A 21,823-nucleotide genomic window follows, 5' to 3' on the forward strand; every position below is an offset into this window, starting at 1 on the left:
GAGTAGTGGAGATGCTGAGTGCTTGGAGGAGCAGTGGAGATTCTGTTGTGCTTGGAGTAGTGGAGATGCTGAGTGCTTGGAGGAGCAGTGGAGATGCTGTTGTGCTTGGAGTAGTGGAGATGCTGAGTGCTTGGAGGAGCAGAGGAGATGCTGTTGTGCTTGGAGGAGTAGTGGAGATGCTGTTGTGCTTGGAGGAGCAGTGGAGATGCTGTTGTGCTTGGAGGAGTAGTGGGGATGCTGTTGTGCTTGGAGGAGTAGTGGAGATGCTGTTGTGCTTGGAGGAGCAGAGGAGATACTGTTGTGCTTGGAGGAGTAGTGGAGATGCTGTTGTGCTTGGAGGAGCAGAGGAGATGCTGTTGTGCTTGGAGGAGTAGTGGAGATGCTGTTGTGCTTGGAGGAGCAGTGGAGATGCTGTTGTGCTTGGAGTAGTGGAGATGCTGTTGTGCTTGGAGTAGTGGAGATGCTGTTGTGCTTGGAGGAGTAGTGGAGATGCTGTTGTGCTTGGAGGAGCAGAGGAGATGCTGTTGTGCTTGGAGGAGTAGTGGAGATGCTGAGTGCTTGGAGGAGCAGTGGAGATTCTGTTGTGCTTGGAGTAGTGGAGATGCTGAGTGCTTGGAGGAGCAGTGGAGATTCTGTTGTGCTTGGAGGAGCAGAGGAGATGCTATTGTGCTTGGAGGAGCAGTGGAGATGCTGTTGTGCTTGGAGGAGCAGTGGAGATTCTGTTGTGCTTGGAGGAGCAGAGGAGATGCTGTTGTGCTTGGAAGAGCAGTGGAGATGCTGAGTGCTTGGAGGAGCAGAGGAGATGCTGTTGTGCTTGGAGGAGCAGAGGAGATGCTGTTGTGCTTGGAGGAGCAGTGGAGATGCTGTTGTGCTTGGAGGAGCAGTGGAGATGCTGAGTGCTTGGAGGAGCAGTGGAGATGCTGAGTGCTTGGAGGAGCAGTGGAGATGCTGAGTGCTTGGAGGAGCAGAGGAGATGCTGTTGTGCTTGGAGGAGCAGAGGAGATGCTGAGTGCCTGATGGAGAGAAGCAGCTGAGATGATTGTGCACTGTCACTTGTAAAGAAATTTGGCTCTCCTTTCTTTCTGGGCTGCAAACCTATCGATAACTTTGTTGTTGAAGTTGGGCATGTCTTTCACAATCTTTTTCTCCATAGAAAGGATGGCAAGGGCATTCATTCTTTCTTGAGACATTGTGCTCCTTAGGAACGTTTTGATTCTTTTTAGAGTGGAGAAGCATCTTTCAGATTCTGCTGATGTCATTGGAGTAGTGATAAGGATTTTCAGAAGATTAACAGTTTCTGAAAATGTGCACTGAAGGTTGTTCTCCATAAAAAACTGATACAGTGGCACTGCACCACTACACTTTTCAAACTCCGGGTTTTCATAGACCAAGGATAGTTCTGTCTTCAGTCTAGCCTTGTTCAGCATTGGATAGGCCTCCACGGTGGCATTCAATGCAGCACTTGGAAAGGTTTTAGCATGCTGTGAGAACAGCTCTCCATGCAGCAGTGTTGAACTCACAAGGTGCCCAGTGAATGCAAAGCGCTCCTTTGTCTGAGCCCAGATGGTATCACACACCTGTAAAACATAGAAAATAAATAACATATTAATTGCTTTACATAGAACTTCATTAAATTATGTCACAATAATTTGAATATAGTTGTAAATGTGGATATGCAAAAATCAGGTATGAAATACTGTTGTCTAAACCAAAACTAATCAAGGATCTACAATAGAACTAAATCATTGGTAAATTGAGATTAAGAGGAAATCCAAAATAAAATTGTAACTAGTGCAAAATGCCCGTGCAAAATCAGTTTTTGAGTGTGTTTTTAGTAATTGTTGGTTTGGTGTTTGAGTGCTCATTGTTACAATTACACAGCAAAAGTTCAATGACATTTTTATTTGTGCATGGTAGAAAGCACACAGTGAACTCCGAGAAAACGCTATGCTTGAGCAAACAGTTTGTGAATAGGCTACTACAAATTATGCCGATGAAAGAGACTGTGAACGCATTGAAAAGGATATGTTTAGTTGGTAAATAGCATTTACACAGTAGCGATAACGTTAAGCACACCAGAATGAAATATAATATTCAGAAGTAAACAGCATAGATGACTTATAGATTCAGTTTACATCCACAAATGAATAAGCGCGTCGATTCAGGGAGCAGTGCAAAGTGCCTGTGCAAAATCAGTTTTTGTGAGCTGATCGCTGTCAAAAAAGTTCAGGAGATATTTCTTAGCGAAGGCTGATTTCAACAGTTTCAATATGATAAAAAAAATAACTTTTATATTGATTCAATGGATTAATTGCATTTTGAAAAAAAAAAAGTGTCATGAATTTATTGCATTTTTGGGAAAAAATAATCCGTTTTTATAATAAATCTTTGAAAATCAAAATCTGGATTTGAATTATTTATGTTATTATAACCTAAAGATGCTATGTGAAAGTTTGAAACAGAAAATAGTCGTTTTCATCTTGCCACTTTCTTGGTAAAGAAAACACATTTTTACTCAAATTAATCAAAATGGATTTATCACGTTCTGGAACCAAACTATAATATTCAGAAGTAAACAGTGTAGCTGACTGAGTGTTTATGTCAGAATGTTTATTTTTAAACCACAACCTTCTAAAAATTATATATTTAATGATAGCATTTCTCATCCAAACAACGTCAAACTTGGCACTGCACTTACTCGTGCCCGTGGCAAGACACCTGTCGAATTTGAAATCCATCGGACTAACGGTTCGAGAGATATGTGGTTAACAGACACACAGACAGACAGACATTTCTGTAATTTATAGAGAGATGTACATGTGCTATGTTTTTATCTGTAGTGGCACTTTCTCAGCAAATGAAGTCCCTAACGGATAAAGTGAATTTGATTTGGCAGAACATTAGTAACTGCTCCAAACATAACACAAATTTAAAACTATAGAACAACAGAGGACCTTTGAGTGGCACCAGTAAACGTGCAGCAGTTTGTGAAGCACTACTGTAGAGCACAAGAGGAGGCCTATGAAAGTGAAATAAGCTGTACCTCAATAGCAATCCGATGTTGTTCTGCGGGCCCCAGTGTCCTCTGTCGCTTGGCAGCTGGAATCTCCTCTTGCACAGTGAATATGGAAGACCTTGTTTAAACATAAAACAATTGCTTAATACTACATTATTCTGCATACATGTTATTTCTATGATTTTTCACATTTACCTGATGTTTCGAATGCTGTCGGCAAAATTGCAGATGGCAGCTTTGATGAAGATGGGGTCAATGTTTCGTTTCTGAAGCTGCTGAAAGAGCATGTCGACGTGTGGCATGATTTTGTGAAATAGTTGGAGAAAAAAGCAAAATGTACCATCCTCCAGCATCCTCACAAACCCTCCTGCTTCTCTCACAGTCACAGCATCAAAGTTCCCAGAGTCCTGAATGGTCTTAAAACACTTAAGAAGATCATCCCTGTGCTCATATACAGTGTTTACTGAGCGACTGTGAAAGTTCCACCTTGTTGCACACGCTCTCGGAAGTCTGCTGCCAACAACATCATCAAGCACGCTGGTCCGTTTGGGCGACCTTGAAAAAAATGCACAAAATCCACCTAGCTCCGAGAAAAATGTGGAGACCTTGGGTATCTTTGAGGTGGCTTGCTGCATTACCAGATTGAGCTGATGTGCGTAACAATGTACGTAGTGTGCGTTCTCATACACATCCATCACTTTACGCTGAACTCCTCCAGTGGCACCCCGCATAACGCTCGCTCCGTCATAAGTTTGAGCTATTAATTTTGTCTTGTCTTTGGGTGGGATCAATGCACTCATCCTTTCCAAAAGTGCTTGAGCGATGTTTTCAGCATTCGCGTTTTCAATTGGTATGAACTCAAAAAAGCGCTCTTGAATGACGTTGTAGCGGTCGATGTAGCGAAGTACAAGGGCAAGTTGGCACTGGACAGACACGTCAGATGTTTCATCTGCTTGAATGGCAATGTAATCAGCCGCAGTCACCTCCTCGTGAATGTACTCCTTAACAACAGTCAACATACAGTCCAGCAGCTCATTCTGAATCGTTTTGGACGTACCTCTGAACACAGTAGCTCCCTCCAAGTGCTCCTTCAGAGCAGCGTCCAACGACGAGGCGAAGTTAACAAGGCCCCTAAAAATGCCTGGGTTCTCAGAGGCTTCAGTCTCGTCGTGGCCACGCAAAGCTAATTCAAAGGCACCACAAAATTTGACACAGTCAATCAGTTTAGAAAGAATATATCGATTCTTGTCCACTTCCTCATTGTGCCTTCTTATACAAAGTCGATGGCCATCATCCAACTGAGTAGCAATGTTAGCTTTCCAGCAGTTTTAAAAAGCAAACAAGGGAAGCAAAAGAGCGCGTTAGCTACTCCGCAGCCGGTTAGCCACGGCTTCCTAGTGTACCATGTCCGCGAAAAGCCTCTAGTATAAGACGCTTCCTTGTCTCTCACCTGCTGTCTGATGTTAATTTGTGGCTGGTCCGGTCCCATTTCTTTTATTTTTTGTTTTTCAGCCAGTGGTCTTCTTTCAAACGGAGTTTGAAGAAGAGATTGCACGGTCTCTTTCTCGTGTGTCGCCTGCGCCGCCATTGTCAACTTGTAAAGAAAGACGGGCTCCGCCCGCCGAATCTCATCTCACTGCCACGTGACCACACCGTTATTCTCCAATGGGCGCAGAGACAAAGCGCCCATCGGAGAATTATTACTGCGCATCACTGATTGGTTGAATTGGTCATATTTAGTGACGTTTTATAGCATATCAGAGCTCCATTGGTTAGATAGCGAGGGCGCCCTTTCTCGGCGCCCCGAGCATAAAACTACACGGCACACGATGATGCTGGCAGACAAAAAGACCCCCACGCCCCCTCCCCCTCCTTCTAGTGTGTAAAACACGTACACCTGTACAGAAGAAAGTCATGTTTTTGTCAAACTTAAAAAAAAAAAATTTTTTTATTTGTTTAAACTTGGTAGGAGGGGCGGCGCCCCAGCGCCCATAATAGACCAGCCGCCCCTGGTCTACGCTAATATTAGTCTTGGCTAAATGAAGTTTACACGAGACTAGATAATGATCTAAGATGTCATCGCTCTGCTGCAGAATTTCAACTGCATCAGCATTGATTCTGTGTGATAATATTAGATCTAGAGTATGATTATGACAATGAACCCTATGACTTTCTGTCAAACACAGCACATCTAGATTGTAGTCTGTAATCATATCATTAAAAAGTGCTTTTGAAGTAAGGGATCTAATATTCAGCAACCCAAGCTTTATCATTTTGCTCATTTGTATTATATCTGTTTTTTATTTGTTGAACATCAATTAACTTTTTACCTTTAGATGGGTTTGGAAGTTTTTTGTCTGTCCTAATTCGGGGAACAGACACAGTCTCTATATGATGATATATTGGATGAAAGAGGCTCTATGTGATGGTATTTATCTGACCTTGTTGACATGAGACAGCTGGCAAACGGTCGGTTCCTGACCTGATCCCCAATTCATGTTTGAGCTCAGGAGGGATGAATACCATCTCTTTTCAACAGCTCAGGTCTGCCCCAAAAACTTTTCCAATTGTCTATGAATAGAATTACTAGCGAATTACTAGCGTGTTGTGCTAGCAATAACGATAATCCCTAATAATTTAGATTGAAGCTAGCGATGTGAGGTTAATGTGTGATGTTGATTAAGTTATATTTAGTAGTATAAACGACAAGGAATGATAGTAAATAATGATTCAAAACAGAAAGATATACGGAGCTTACACACAAACCAACGCAACAGCAGCAGAAGCTACAAGGCAGACAGGAGCAATCTATCAGACAGGCCAATGAAGCATTCAACAGCCCTGTAGTATAAAAGTTCTTATACCGTATACTGTATATTTCAGCACTTCATGAGCAGACAGCGATTCTAGCACTCAAAGCTTGTACACGTAATTTCATGTTAATTGCATTTTTGGGAAAAGCAAAATTCATTTGATTTGTAATATTATTATGAACCATTTCAATTAAATTAATATAAACTCATAGACATACCTTTTAGAAAAGCTGGTATCATAAAACTTATTGACACTGTTTAACTAAACAATAAATACATAAGAATAGAGACATTTAGCATAACACTTTATTATTCTCAGGCATTGTGATTTCAGCCGAAACTCACATTTTCATGATTCCTTGTGTGAGAGTTCAGATCCAAGCATACACTAGATAAATGATTATTCAGAAAACTTTATTCTTGTTTAGAAAGGTGTACAGGTCAGAAATCTGGATTGAACACTACCTTCTCTAGGAGCCTAGTGTCCTTTACCAGCCTGTTTTGTATCCTGCCATGGACTTTAGCCTCTAACTCCTGACACATTCAGCATGTAGTGTGTGGCTATAAATGGAGAGGGTTTTTTTTTTTTGATTGGTGAGAGCATGCTCCGCACCAGTGTCATCGATGTACAGCAGGAATGCCTTGTGTTTTGCCCCCTGCCAGATGATTCACAGAGGAATAGCTTCCTGTTCTCTGAGCAAGCAATTCAACTCACTTGCATGTAATCCAGCGGGAAAGTCACTCAAGTATACAGTGGTGACAGGACTTTTAGGGAATTTGCGCTCAAATGCAGCACACTTGTCACCTTCAGAAGCTAAACATTCACATTGAAGCTCAGCTTTAGGATAACAATCAGGTTGCCATTTTAGCTCTTTGGATTTCTTGGTTCCATCCGCTCCAGCAGGTGTTGTCTTTAAAGCAACATCTTTCCCAGCTTCCTGCTCCAGTGTTCTTAGTGTCTTCAGAATTGGTATTTTCTTCAGTACTTCTGTGTGTAACTGAAAGCATTAGTAAGTTGTAATAGTTTAGTTAATCTGAAGGGACCATCGGAATAGAGCTTATTTTTTATTGTCAGTTAAGGTTGTTAAGGTATTTCTCAGGAATTTCATGATCTCAGGTCACATTGAAAAACTCAACACGAAACATCTTGGTTACATATGTAACCTTGGTTCTCTGAATAGGGAACAAGATGCTGCATCTGTAGATGATGCTACGGTCCCGATTCAGGGAACCAAGTTTACATATAACAGAGACGTTCCTTTTCAAAGGTTCACTTAACAATCGGTAGCTGACAATATAAGAACCCTATCGAATTGCGCCATGCACCATCCTTTACAGAAAAAAAAAACCACATTTTGTTAACTACATTTTGTTATATCCACATGTGATCACATGTGGACATAAGTGATCACATGTGGAAAACATGTTACCAACATGTGGAGCAGATGTGTAAAATGTTTCCACATTGTAATGGCTTTTAACCAGTGGTGGAAAGAGTACTAAATAATTGTACTTAAGTATAAGTATTGCTACTTAAGTAATACTTTACTTGAGTACAAGTAGAAGTACTGAAAAATAATATGACTCCAGTAAGAGTAAATAAGTAGTTTGCTTAAAAACTACGTTACAAAGTACTTTAGTATTATTTTTCTATTTACCCAAAATGGGGAGATGATAGCTAGGGGTGTAACGATACATCGATGTGGATCGATGCATCGATATAATGTCTAACGATAAGATGCATCGATTCCACACTTAAAATATCGATATACACCTTTATTTTGACACTCTCCACATTCTCACGTAACATCCTTCCACCAAAGCGCACATTTTCGTTTACTCACCAACCATACTGTCTGCCGGTGTGTCTTTATAACGTTAATCTCCTCATCTGAAATAGACGCCTGACAAGACTGACTGAACCCTAAACAAGTTTTTTTTCACAAAAGTCGGTATTGTCCGCTGTCAAGGCATCGCGAGTTCATGTTTTACAGCAGAAACAGACAAGCAGTCGCACCCTTGTTGGTGAACACAACACGATAAGTCCGTTTTAGTGACTCAGCGCGCAGTATTCAGGTCAGATGTCACTTTGAAAAGACGCGCTGGCTAAGAGGAGTTTCGTCAAAGCTGACTAAAAGTGATCGAGGATGGATAAAGGGGTGGTGTGGCGCAATGGATAAGACACATGCCTTTGGTGTGAGAGACCCGGGTTCGAATCCACTGTGAGACACCAATGTGTCCCTGAGCAAGACACTTAACCCCTAGTTGCTCCAGAGGCGTGCGACCTCTGACATATATATAGCCATTGTAAGTCGCTTTGGATAAAAGCGTCAGCTAAATGAATAAATGTAAATGTAAAATGGATAATTTCAATGAACTCGTGATATCTTCTTCAGGGCGTAAAAGAAAAATAAAACCTGAAACATTTTCACGGAACCTTACTAAAGCAGCTCGTTTAGTTGTGAGGGAAAAGCTCTCCGTACTGCGTGTACGTTATCACAACAACAAAGTTTGTCAGGCGTCTATGTCAGCTGAGGAGATTAACGTTATGAAGATTAACCGAGTGTTGTATTATTTATCATAGCAATTACTTGGTTTTGTTTGACTCAGAAAGATGAAATGTGAATGTATCTGCTCTGCTAAAAAAAAAAAAAAAAAGTTTAACAAATTAAAGCATACTTTCAATTAACTTTAATTTTATAATTTACCTGTATTTTTTAAGTTATTATTATTAATCAAAACAACCCAGCTTCTGTTTGATTGATATTTCTTGGATGCACAATAATAATAAAAAACATGATTTATGAAAATGAACAAGAATGGAGTACTTGCAAATGACCACTTCTGTTATAAATGTCCCAATTGGGAGAGGGTATGCAATTTTCAAAGTGTTTAATTAAACGTTCATGTTATATATTTTGATTGCATTTGTGAGTTAATAAAAACGTAACTGGTTGTGTGAACATAATATCTAAATATCGATTAATCGATCGATATAGCCCTGAATCGAATCGAATCGGATCGTGGAATTTTTTGAAGTATCGGAAAATATCGTATCGCTGGCTGAGAGAATCGATATCGTATCGTGATGAACTGTCCGATTTACACCCCTAATGATAGCGATATGGAGAGCTAAACACTTTCATGTCAATTCTGTACATTCATTCAATACTGGAAGCCCAGTACACACTGATTCATACCTCGTGCAGAAAGTCAACAAGTGAGATTCATAGAATGATTCACTTATGACGTTTCAGGAAATGCCAATATGGATATAATAACATGCAAATAGATACATTTGACTGAAGAAACATGAAGACAAACACATGATAGCAATATCTTAGGTATTTTCATAAGAATGATGTATGTCTTTAAAGGGATAGTTCACCAAAAAAGGAAAATTAGCCCCTGATTTATTCACCCTCAAGCCAACCTAGGTGTATATGACATTATTCTTTCAGATGAATACAATCAGAGTTATATTAAAAAATGTCCTGGCTCTTCCAAGCTTTATAATGGCAGTGAATGGCTAGAGAAAATTTGAAGCCCAAAAAAGTCCACCCATCCATGATAAAAGTGCTCCACTTTTACTCCAGCGGGTTAATAAAGGCCTTCTGAAGTGAAGCCATGTGTTTGTGTAAGGAAAATACCCATATTTATAACTTTATAATCTAAAATAACTAGCTTCAGCCAGACGACCGACCATACGCATCGATTTACGGTGGAAGACTAACCCCTGACTCGACGCACAACGTATATTATAGAAGAGAAGCTTCAGTTTGTTGCACAGCCCTATTTGTTTAAACCACGAGAGGCGTCTAAGCTTACGATACATTCTACATCATACATGTGTCACAGGTTACTCTTGTGGCACAAGTCAATTTGCTTAGTATGCGTACGATCGTCTGGCGGAAGCTAGTTATTTTAGATTATAAAGTTATAAATATAGGTATTTTTCAAAAACCCATGGCTTCGCTTCCGAAGGCCTTTATTAACCTACTGGAGCAATTTGGAGTATTTTTTTTTATCATGAATGGATGCACTTTTTTTGGGTTTTAAATTTTGTCCAGCCATTCACTGCCATTATACAACTTTTAATTACTGTATGTGTGAGGACAAAGCCAGGACATTTAATTAGGCTATGGGTGAGTAAATCATGGGCTAATTTTCATTTTTGGGTGAACTAACCCATTATAACCCAGGAGAGCTGGACAGGGCCGTAGAAGGTCCTTAACCCATCAGCAGGACCGGTATCTGCTCTTTTGTGCGAGGAGGAACATGATGAGCACTGCCAGAGCCCTACAAAATGACCTCCAGCAGGCCACTGGTGTGAATGTCTCTGACCAAACAATCAAAAACAGACTTCATGAGGGTGGCCTGAGGGCCCGACGTCCTCTAGTGGGCCCTGTGCTCACTGCCCAGCACCAGGGAGCTCGATTGGCATTTCCCATTGAACACCAGAATTGGCAGGTCCGCCACTGGTGTCCTGTGGTTTTCACAAATGAGAGCAGGTTCACCCTGAGCACGTGACAGACAGGAAAGTGTCTGGAGAAGCCGTGGAGAATGTTATGCTGCCTGTAACATCGTTCAGCATGACCGGTTTGGTGGTGGGTCAGTAATGGTCTGGGGAGGCATATCCATGGAGGGACGCACAGACCTCTGCAGGCTAGACAATGGCACCCTGACTGCCATTAGGTATCGGGATGAAATCCTTGGATCCATTGTCAGACCCTATGCTGGTGCAGTGGGTCCTGGGTTCCTCCTGGTGCACAACAATGCCCGGCCTCATGTGGCGAGAGCATGCAGGCAGTTCCTGGAGGATGAAGGAATGATACCATTGAAGGGCCACCACGCTCACCTGACCTACATCCAATAGAACACCTCTGGGACATTGTGTTTCAGTCCATCTGACATCACCTGGTTGCACCTCAGACTGTGCAGACCGCTCAGTGATGCGCTGGTCCAGATCTGGGAGGAAATACCCCAGCACACCATCCGTCGTTTCATTAGGAGCATGCCCCGACGTTGTCAGGCATGCATACAAGCACGTGGGGGCCATACAAACTACTGAGTACCATTTTGAGTTACTGCAATGAAATTTCAGCAAAATTGACAAGCCTGCTGCATCATTTTTTCACTTAGATTTCCGGGGTAGCTTTGAATTCAATCCTCTGTAGGTTGATCATTTTCATTTCCATCAAACGATGTGGCATCCTTTCGTTCATAACACATTACCCAGTCCATATTAGTATAGATATCCAGCATGATATTTTTCCCCATTGAGATCTGATGTGTTTTCAAAGTGTTCCTTTAATTTTTTTGAGCAGTGTGTATTGTCACGGGTGAGAAATCACACAACAAGGTGAACAATAGCCCCGGAGGGTGGATTTATTAGTGTTACTTCAAAAAGGGTGAAACGGTGAAACAAGATGAGTGCTGTCCTCGTGGCTGGTGCTCTTGTGAAGTCCTCGTGCTCGTGAAGGTGGGTGTCCAGGCGTGCTCAGTCGGGCTGTCGGTCACTCGCTGCCTTCTGTTAAGTGAGGAACAAAGGGTTAGTACCAGCACGTTCAGCATGAGACAGGTTGTCTGTCGAAGTGAGAGAAGTGGCGGCTTTTACAGCCGCTTGATGATGGGCTGCAGCTGTGACCGATCAGCCCGTGATGAGGACGTGCAGGTGCTGTGCGTTGGTTGCCAGGGCGACGCTGATATGCCCAGAGAGACTCGTCACATTCCCCCCCCCTAAGCGTCGTTCTGGCCCTGGGAACGAGGGGAGAAAGTAGGGGTGAAACAAGGGGTGGGTGGGGAACGACCCCTGACAGACCTGAAAAAGTTGTCCACATCCGTAAGAGTCCATCGGCGTTGGCGTTGGCGGCCCCGGCTCGATGTCGTACTTCAAAGTGGAAGTCCTGGAGTGCGAGGAACCAGCGGGTCACCCTGGCATTGGTATCTTTTGCCCGGGCCATCCACTGTAGAGGGGCATGGTCGGTCAGCAGGGTGAACTTACGGCCAAGGAGGTAATAGCGCAACTCCAGGACTGCCCACTTGATGGCCAGGGCCTCCTTCTCGACGGCGGCGTAGTTCTTCTCTGCCGGGGACAACTTTCTGCTGATGTAGAGAATGGGATGCTCCTCACCTTCCTGGACTTGTGACAGGACGGCTCCTAGTCCGGTGTCAGAAGCATCCGTTTGCAGCAGGAAGGGGCAGCCGAAATCAGGAGCGCGGAGTACCGGAGACGCCGTCAGTGCCGTCTTCAGTAGGGCGAAGGCCTCCTCGGCGGCTGTCGTCCAACAGATCTTCTCGGGCTGCCCCTTCCTGGTCAGGTCTGTCAGGGGGGCGGCTAAAGAGGAGAAGTTGGGGATAAAACAGCGATAGTACCCCGCCAACCCCAAAAAGGCTCGTACCTGGGACTTTGTCTGAGGCTTTGGAGCGGCGCGTATGGCTTCTACCTTCTTTTCCTGGGGGCGGATGAGGCCTCGGCCGACCTGGTATCCCAGGTACTTCGCCTCGGACAACGCTAGGTGGCATTTTCGGGGGTTGGCGGTTAGTCCAGCCCGCCGGAGCTCCGAGAGCACCCTCCGCAGACGTTCCAGATGTTCATCCCATGCCTCGGAATGCACCACGACGTCGTCCAAATATGCGGCTGCATACGCTTGGTGGGGTCTTAGGACGATGTCCATCATGCGCTGGAAGGTCGCTGGTGCTCCATGCAGGCCAAAGGGAAGGGTCCGGTACTGCCAGTGGCCACTAGGGGTAGAAAAAGCAGTCTTCGCTTTAGCAGAAGAGGTAAGTGGTACCTGCCAGTATCCCTTTGTGAGATCCAGGGTTGTGATGTACCGGGCCCTCCCTAGGCGGTCTAATAGCTCGTCGACCCGAGGCATGGGATAGCCGTCGAATTCGGAGACTTCGTTCAGCCGGCGGAAGTCATTGCAGAAGCGGAGGGTGCCATCCGGCTTGGGTACCATCACGATAGGGCTGGACCATGGGCTGCGAGATGGTTCGATTACCCCCAACTTCAGCATTTCCTGGATTTCCTCCTCAATAGCCTGCCGACGAGCTTCTGGGACTCGGTAGGGCCGTTGTCTGACGATTACTCCAGGGGGCGTCCTGATGTCGTGGTGGATGACGTTAGTCTGCCCGGGCGTAGGGGAGAACACATCTGAAAACTGTCTGACCAGGTGCTGCAGCTCGGTCTTCTGGGCAGCCGACAGGTGGGGATTCATGTCGACAACCACGGGATCGGTGAGACTGAGGGCGGCGAGTTGGTCTCGGGTCCCTTGCCACTTCTTTAGTAAGTTGAGGTGGTATAACTGCTCTGCTTGTCTTCTTCCAGGTTGGCGAATCCGGTAAGTCACTGGTCCAACCTTCTCCACAACGGTGTATGGCCCTTGCCACGACGCCAGGAATTTACAGGCAGAGGTAGGGACCAAAAGCATAACTCTGTCTCCCGGCTGGAACTCCCGTGGTTGGGCTGCCCGATTATAGTGGCGTTGTTGGGCCTGCTGTGCCTTGCTGAGGTGGTCCCGGACTAATGGCATGACGCGGTCTATCCTCTCCCTCATCTGTTTTACGTGCTAGATGACCGTGCGGTGGGGTGCAGGCTGCTGTTCCCAGGCTTCTCGAGCGACATCCAGCAGGCCCCGAGGCTGGCGGCCGAAGAGGAGTTCGAAGGGGGTGAAACCAGTTGAGGCTTGAGGGACCTCGCGGATGCCGAAAAGGACGTAGGGGATCATAAGGTCCCAGTCCCGCTTGTCCTCCGCTGCTACTCTTCGGAGCATCTGTTTTAGGGTTTGGTTAAAGCGTTCCACGAGTCCGTCGGTCTGCGGATGATAGACAGTTGTCCTCAACTGTTTCACCCCCAGCAGCCTACAGAGGTCAGCCATTAGCCGGGACATGAATGGTGTTCCCTGGTCAGACAGGATCTCAGTTGGGATGCCGACCCGGCTGGCCAACAGAAACAGCTCCTGGGCGATGGCTTTCGCTGTGGCTTTCCGCAGGGGGACTGCTTCTGGATACCGGGTGGCGTAATCCACGATGACGAGGATGTGTTCATGTCCCCGGGCAGACTTAGGCAACGGCCCCACCAGATCCATTCCGATCCGCTCGAAGGGCACCTCGATGATGGGTAAGGGAATCAGCGGGCTGGGGGGAGGAGTCCTGGGAGCCGTGCGTTGGCAGGTCGGGCAGGTTTTACAAAAAGCCTTCACGTCAGCCTCCAGGCCTGGCCAGTTAAACCGATCCCGGATTCGCTGGATAGTATTAGCCGCTCCTAGGTGACCTGCCATCGGATGGGAGTGGGCCAGCTCGAGGATGGTCTCCGTCTTCGTCCGAGGGACGACCAAAAGTTCCTTCTCCTCCCCCCTTCGCTGGGCGACGCAGTATAGCAGACCGCTTCGGACTACAAAATGCGGGAGAGGATGGGGCCGTGGGAGGACGTCTTTGCCGTCAATGGCTCTAACCTGACTCCAACAGTGTTTCAGACGATCGTCCTCCCGCTGGTCTTTGGCAAAAGAGCCCCCCTCGCTGGCCTGTTGGAACACTTCATAGAAGAGGTTAGTATTTAACGAGGGGGACTCACCATCTCTCCCGCTGTCCGAAGCTAGCAGCGCCGGCCGGCAGCGTGGTCCCTGTGGCCGGCGACGGCGGCGACAGTTCCGTTCCGGGCTGGTGGGCTGGGCGGCGGCGGTGAGCAGGCGGTCAAACCCCGGCAAATCTCTTCCAAGCAGTAATGGGACTGGTAAGTTCTTCACCAATCCAGCTTCAACGGGCCAGGTGCCATGGGCGGCAGCGATGTTCACGCGGCGAGCTGGAACTTGTTGGGTGTCTCCATGCACACACGTGATCGGTAGGTAACTTTTCTGGCCGGGGTAAGGAGGGCACAGATGGGCCTGGATGAGGGTGACGGCGCTGCCCGAATCCAGAAGCGCGCGGATGAGCTTGCCGTTCAACTTGACATCCGCCTCTGGAGCCGCAGGTGGAACGCGCTGATGGAGGATGCAGCCCGCCAGCCAGGTCCGCGGGGGCGTCGAGGGTTCAGCAGTAGGCATCGGCTCGTCCACCGGAGACGGAACTGTCGGTCTGCCAACTGCGCGCGAGGTGCCCTCCGGCGCGCGTCGCTCCTGGACCACCCTCCGGGGAAATGGCGGCACTCTCTCTCCCGCCTCCCGTTGGTGGACAGCATCCGCCAGCTCGATCGCCTCCACCAAGGCGAGGACAGTGGCGGGGTTCCTCATACCCACCGCCTGACGATGGGACCGAGGCAGGGCGCGGAGGAGGCGATCGACGACCACTCGTTCCACTACCTGAGCTGCGGTGGGTTCCCCGTCCAGCAGCCAATGTTGAGCCAGACGGACCAAATCAGCGGCCTGGGCTTGCGCTGGCACCCGGACTTTGAAGTCCCACTCATGGAACTGTTGCGCTGCACAGATGGGGGAAAGACCCAGCCGGGCGAGGATCTCACGTTTCACTTCCCTGTAGTCGTCAGTGATCGCGGGAGGAAGGGAAAAATAAGCTCGCTGAGCCTCACCAGTGAGGAGGGGTGCCAGCGCGGAAGCCCAATCTTCTATGGGCCATCCCTCACGGTTAGCAGTGGTTTCAAATATTTGTAGAAATGCCTCAACATCGTCGTGAGCCGTCATTTTGGGTAAAAGTCGGGTCGCTCGCGTTCGGGGGTCAGGTAGTGGAAACGGCTGGGCATTGAGGGCAGCGATGTCTTCTTCAGCTCTGCCCTGCCGAGTGGCCAGATGTTCCATTATTTGCTGCTGACGGATGCTTACTTCTGTGAGGCGTTGCAGTAATTCCTCCATTTCCACGGAGAGAGAGAGCGCCGATCGGTGCTGGGGGTGGTGAACAGAGAGAAAGAAAAAATATTACTGCGGTGAACTGCAAACACTTGTGTGTGATTTCTCATGCAGTTGCCTGCATTCTCCACCAGATGTCACGGGTGAGAAATCACACAACAAGGTCGCTCAGTGAACAATAGCCCCGGAGGGTGGATTTATTAGTGTTACTTCAAAAAGGGTGAAACGGTGAAACAAGATGAGTGCTGTCCTCGTGGCTGGTGCTCTTGTGAAGTCCTCGTGCTCGTGAAGGTGGTTGTCCAGGCGTGCTCAGTCGGGCTGTCGGTCACTCGCTGCCTTCTGTTAAGTGAGGAACAAAGGGTTAGTACCAGCACGTTCAGCATGAGACAGGTTGTCTGTCGAAGTGAGAGAAGTGGCGGCTTTTACAGCCGCTTGATGATGGGCTGCAGCTGTGACCGATCAGCCCGTGATGAGGACGTGCAGGTGCTGTGCGTTGGTTGCCAGGGCGACGCTGATATGCCCAGAGAGACTCGTCACAGTATATATATATATATATATATATATATATATATGTGTGTGTGTGTGTGTGTATATATATAGGCTATATATATATATATATATGTGTGTGTGTGTGTGTGTGTGTGTATGTATATATATATATATATATATATATATATATATATATATATATATATATATATATATATAATGATTTATAATCAAGTTATCAATAAATAATCAATATTTTTCCTTCTACACATTAAATGGTTTGAATGACTTCTTCAAGCGTCAGCACCTCTCACTAAGAGAAAGAACATGTTATCTATATGTTTTGGGAATTTCAACCTCTACGAGGCTGGATCTGGTGTAGCTGTGTGTGTATGTGTGTGTGTGTTAGTATTCTTTGTTAGAGAGATGGAATGACTTGTTTCATTGACAACCTGGCGCCGAAAAACGCAGACTTGACCTCGTTGGGTCACTCTGCACCTAAACCAGGGTCCTGGTGCCATCAGGAATATCTATAAATGATAATGCTTCTGCCTATCGGAGGAAAATTTCTTAGCCAATCAGAATCATTAAACCTGAAGCTTAGTGACCTTAGGGAAAGGTATAATTGTTGTGGAAATGTGAACGTACGGCAGACCTTGTGAGTCTTGAAGCTAACTTCTGCCTGATGAAACTGCAAACTATCTTCAGTAAAAGAATTCTTGAATTTATTATAATTCTGACTCCTGTCTTCAATTGGCTGCACTTCTAACTCCTGGTCTTCATTCATCATATATGGTTCTCTTATCATATCAGTTCCTCTACAATATATAAATACACGCCCGTGGCTGGTGACAATGCGATTTACTCTCATCTCCAACGGCTGCTGTGCTGACAATTATGTTGGGGAAAAAATTATCAGAAAATAAAACATACATTCAAGATTGAAATGAGGTTGACTCATCAACATGTACCACTGATCCATTTGTTCGAAATCATATTCATAACGCTTGTTCTATTTTAAAAATTTGCTTGAAAGTCGAAGTTCTGCGCATGCACATCATTCAAACCATAACGGCCAACTGTCACTGTACACTGAGCAAAAGGTAAGCAAAAACATCTTTTTTTAGTGGTTTTTACACATTTGATGTTAAATGTTAGTTTTTGTTGTTGTAATGTTTTAGATTTTAAAGCATTTAAAACTTTTCTGCTTCATAAGTAATATCCTGTTTTGCGCACCTGTCGATGACAGGAAAATTCTGAGGTAAATGTTGGAGATTTTCTCAAATGTTGGACAATTATATGTTCGGTCATCTCGACTGGAAATGATTCAGTTAAGGTGCGGTTACATTCACCGTTGTTCAGCGAATTGGTTTGAAAGTGACGTCTGTGTGAGCTGTGCTTCATACTTGGCATACATGTGTGCTGTCCCGCCAAGCCTTTGGCTAAAGCTTTTTTAAATCTTGTGGAGTCTTCTAACTTAACTCAATTTGTCACTAGTCCCACACATATGTGGACACACACTAGATTTGGTTTTAACATGTGGCTTGCCTATTGGTAATATCGAAGTCTGTGATGCCACTTTCTCTGATCATTTGTCTGTTTTATTTGATATATGTATTTTGTGTGATTCTAAAGTGACTGTTCCAAACAGTCGCTGTCGGACGATTAATCCTTCAACTGCCCAATTATTTTTTGAGGCTTTTAATGGCATTGAGGATGATTATTCAATGCCCTCATATGGCCTTAACACCGATGACTTAACCTCATTGTTCTTTTTAACCTGTCAAAATATTTTGGATATAGTGGCCCCCTTTAGGACGGTTCGAGAAAAAAATAGAGTTCAACCGTGGCTGAATGCTACTACTCGATCTAAGGCTTGAATGCAGAAGGGCAGAACACCGCTGGAAGCAGGATAAATTACAGATCTCACTTGACATTTTAAAGGAGAATTTGTCTAAATATCAAAAAACTGCTAGATGTGGGAAATCAAAGTATCTCTCTAATGTTATCTGTAATAACTCTCATAAGCCTGCTGTGCTGTTCAGTACTACTGCTGTTTTGAATACTCCAAGCTACTTGGTTAGAGCCTTCTGCCAAAATGTGTGACTTTTTTTTACACTTTTTTATCGATAAGATTGATGGAGTTAGAGCTAATATTTCTTTCACTTTGACTTTATCCATTTTCACTGAATGCTCTGCTGTTTTCAATCAGTTTGAGCCGGTGTCTCGTTTCATTGAGGGAGATCATTGTTGAAATGAAATCATCCTCATGTGGCGTGGACATTGTTCCTCCATGTCTTTTAAAATATTAATTTGAAGCTATTGGTCCTATAGTACTTACAATTATTAATAGTAGCCTGGCCTCGGGAGTTGTACCTAAGTCTTTTAAACATGCAGCAGTGGAACCAGTAATCAAGAAATCTAATCTGGATTCATCAGCCTTTGCTAATTTTAGACCTATCTCGAAAATTCCGTTTCTGTCTAAACTATTGGAGAAGGTCGTATTTGGACAACTGAAATCATTTCTAGATCTACATGGTATTCATGAAATGTTTCAGTCTGATTTTAAATCCTTACATAGTACAGACACTGCTCTGTTGAAGGTTTTCAATGACTTGTTACTTACTACTGACTCAGGGAATTGTGCAATTTTAATTTTACTAGACCTTTCGGCTGCATTCGATACTGTGGACCATAATATCTTGATTACACGCTTAGAACAATGTGTTGGTATTAAGGGTACTGCGTTGGAATGGTTTAGATCCTATTTGTCCGAAAGAACTTTCTCAGTTTGTCTTGGAGACTTTACCTCCTCAACGGCTTCTTTCATGTGTGGGGTCCCCCAGGGCTCCATTTTGGGGCCTATTTTGTTCTCCCTGTATATACTCCCCTTATGACATATTTTTAGGAAATCTGGTATTTCCTTTCATTGTTATGCAGACGATAAGCAAAATGATCTGCCTTTGAAAAGAAATGATACTCGCACTTTAACACCTCTATTGCAATGTCTTGAGGAAATTAAGGCCTGGATGGCACTAAATTTCCTTAGCTTTAATGAAAATAAAACAGAAGTTATGCTGTTTACGCCGGGAGGCACTTATGAATCAATACATTTGGACCATGGTGAATTGAATCCACTTGTGAAGCCCTATGTAAAAAATGTAGGTGTTATTATGGATTGTGATTTTAAACTGGACAAACAGATTAACTCGGTAGTTAAAACTAGTTTTTTCCAATTGAGACAACTAACCAAGGTGAAATCTTTCCTGTCTTTACAAGACTGAGAAACTTGTTCATATTTTCATTTCATCTCGTCTGGATTATTGTAATGGCCTCTATATAGGCATTAGTCAGGCCTCTCTCTCCAGACTGCAGATGGTCCAGAATGCAGCAGCCCGCCTGTTGACTTTGACTACATTGGCAAAGTATGGCAAAATAATCACAATATACATTTAACCAAATCATGCAGCCATGTACTGTAAATGCATAATTTTACATGCTTACTAAAAACATTTTATGTTTACCTGCATGTCAAGTTACTATTAACCAACATCATTGTCAAAGGGGGTTTGGCTGAAATTTTTTTTTGGGAACCTCTGGGGTAGACTATTGAAATGGACTGTTTTTTTGCCCGCATAGTTTTGCTAATGCGACTGCACCTTTATTGCTCAAGGTGGTGAGACTGCATGTCACGGTTCATGAATTCACTGTCTCTCTGTCTGCCTGTATGTCAGTGTGTGTGTGTGTGTGTGTGTGTGTGTGTGTGTGTGTGTCAGGGTGATTGCCAATCACCATAATTATTAGCGGCAGCTGTTTATTTAGCTGTTTAATTATTAGCAGCTGCACCTATATATGTTCATTGCTTGGTGTCTTGTGTTGTCAGATCGTTGTGAGAATTCCCAGTGTCCTGTCCTGTTTCCAGTTCTCTTTGCTACCTTGCCTGTGTTTGTCTCTCATTCCTGTTGTTCTGCATTCTGCCCTGGGATTACTGTTCATCTGGAGTTATTGCTGCATACTGGATTCTTGTGGATTTTCTCTGCACTTCTGACATCACCGAGCAAGTTGCCTGTCTACGTCCCTGCGCCACTCACCAGACTGCTTGCTCTTTGCACTCACTTCATTTACAAATAAACTGTTGTTACTTGCATCTTGTATCCTCCATTTATTATCATGACAGAACTATCTGACCACAGTATGGATGCAGCAAGTTAAACAAGTCTGAGTGAATTCTTTTCGCGTAGTATTGCACGCATGGATCAACAGGAAGAACACATTTCGAACACGGGTCATGCTGTGCAAGCTCTGGTGGCGCAGGTGTCTGAGCTCACCCAACAGCTCCAACAACTGAAGAGTCCTGCTGCACCGCCCGTTCAGCCCACTTCCATGGATCCGAGTCATCAGCCAGAGCCACGCTTACCTGCCCCGGAGGGTTATTCAGGTGAACCCAATTATTGCAGAGCATTCTTAACAAAATGTTCTATGTATTTTTCTCTGCAACCGCTGACTTTTAACAGCGAGCGTTCTAAGGTGGCTTTCATGCTGACCGTGCTGACTGGACGAGCGGTGGCGTGGGAGAACCAAGATCTCTGCTGCGCCTCATTCCAGCCACTCTCCGGAGAAACGAAGATAGTCTTCGACGGTGCGGTGGCGGGTAGAGAGGCGGCCAGGCTACTTACCGACCTCCAGCAAGGAGACCGATCGGTATCGGAGTACTCCATCGAGTTTTGCACGCTGGCTGTAGAGTGCCATTTGAACGCGGAGGCGCAGTGGGACATGTTCCTGCATGGGCTGGCTGACCGTGTTCAGAAGGAGATCTACGCCGTGGATCTACCACAGAGTCTGAACGGGCTGATTGAACTGGGACTGAGAGTGGATGCTCGTCTGAATCGGATGGAACGACGTACACGCCCAATCAGACTACCTGGAGTCGTCGAGGTTCCACATGCCAGCGGCAGGGACACGGTCAGCCCCATTTTCGATCATAAGCCCATGCAGGTGGGTAGAGCTTGGCTTTCCTGGGAGGAGAGAGAGAGAGAGGCGGAGGTCCAGGGGACTATGCTTCTATTGCGGAGGAGCGGGCCACTTCCTATACTCCTGCCCGGTAAAAGATCGAGCCCGGTAGTGAAGATGAGGCTACTATCGGGTGGGATCTCCGCTGAGAAGACCTCATCATCCACTCTCCTCCCGGTAAGACTGAGATGGGCAACCCAATCCCACAACTGTCAAGCCTTACTGGACTCAGGAGCAGAAGGTAACTTCATGGACCGGATCACCCTCATCACATCAGGCAATCACACAGTAACACTGTCATTTCTACTTTTGGACTCCCCGTTAGCAAGCATTGTTCTTGGCCACCCATGGCTGGTGCAACACAATCCCAGGGTGGATTGGGGCCATTCAGTAAGTCCCGTGCTGCTTCTCTTCCTCTGCATCGTCCCTATGACTGTGCCATAGATTTACTGCCAGGTAAGTCTCTGCCTAAAGGCAAGTTATATTCGCTTTCTGCTCCAGAACAGGAGGCCATGGAATATATATTTCTGATTCTCTAGCAACGGGGTTCATCCGTCCTTCCACTTCTCCAGAGGGGGCGGGGTTCTTTTTTGTGCACTTCTCTGTGACTGTGTATTGATTACCAGGGGTTGAACAACATCACGGTAAAGAATACTTACCCTTTGCCGTTGATGTCTTCAGCCTTCGAGCGGTTGCAG

At 45.3% G+C, this 21,823-nt stretch overlaps 2 protein-coding genes across 2 annotated transcripts in view; both read right to left on the bottom strand.

Annotated features, from left to right (window-relative positions):
* Positions 1 to 1,049: 1,049 nt before the first annotated feature.
* LOC308694377 (zinc finger MYM-type protein 1-like) lies at positions 1,050 to 4,727 on the bottom strand (the record flags this gene model as incomplete). Its single annotated transcript, XM_081371882.1, has 4 exons — positions 1,050 to 1,577; positions 3,044 to 3,134; positions 3,212 to 4,199; positions 4,670 to 4,727. 4 exons carry the CDS (start codon positions 4,725 to 4,727, stop codon positions 1,050 to 1,052), a joined length of 1,665 nt encoding a protein of 554 aa, XP_081228008.1.
* Positions 4,728 to 6,117: 1,390 nt separating this feature from the next.
* The window catches only part of mthfsd (methenyltetrahydrofolate synthetase domain containing), a 142,854-nt gene continuing 127,148 nt past the window's right edge, over positions 6,118 to 21,823 (bottom strand). The window contains exon 8 of the mRNA XM_081372065.1: positions 6,118 to 6,827. Within this exon, the coding sequence (XP_081228191.1) occupies positions 6,498 to 6,827 (330 nt within the window). The 3' untranslated portion in view covers positions 6,118 to 6,497. The remainder of the gene's footprint in view (positions 6,828 to 21,823) is intronic.

The sequence above is a fragment of the Scardinius erythrophthalmus genome, assembly GCF_964197995.2.
Source record: "Scardinius erythrophthalmus genome assembly, chromosome: 8".
In the NCBI taxonomy this organism is placed as follows: domain Eukaryota; kingdom Metazoa; phylum Chordata; class Actinopteri; order Cypriniformes; family Leuciscidae; genus Scardinius; species Scardinius erythrophthalmus.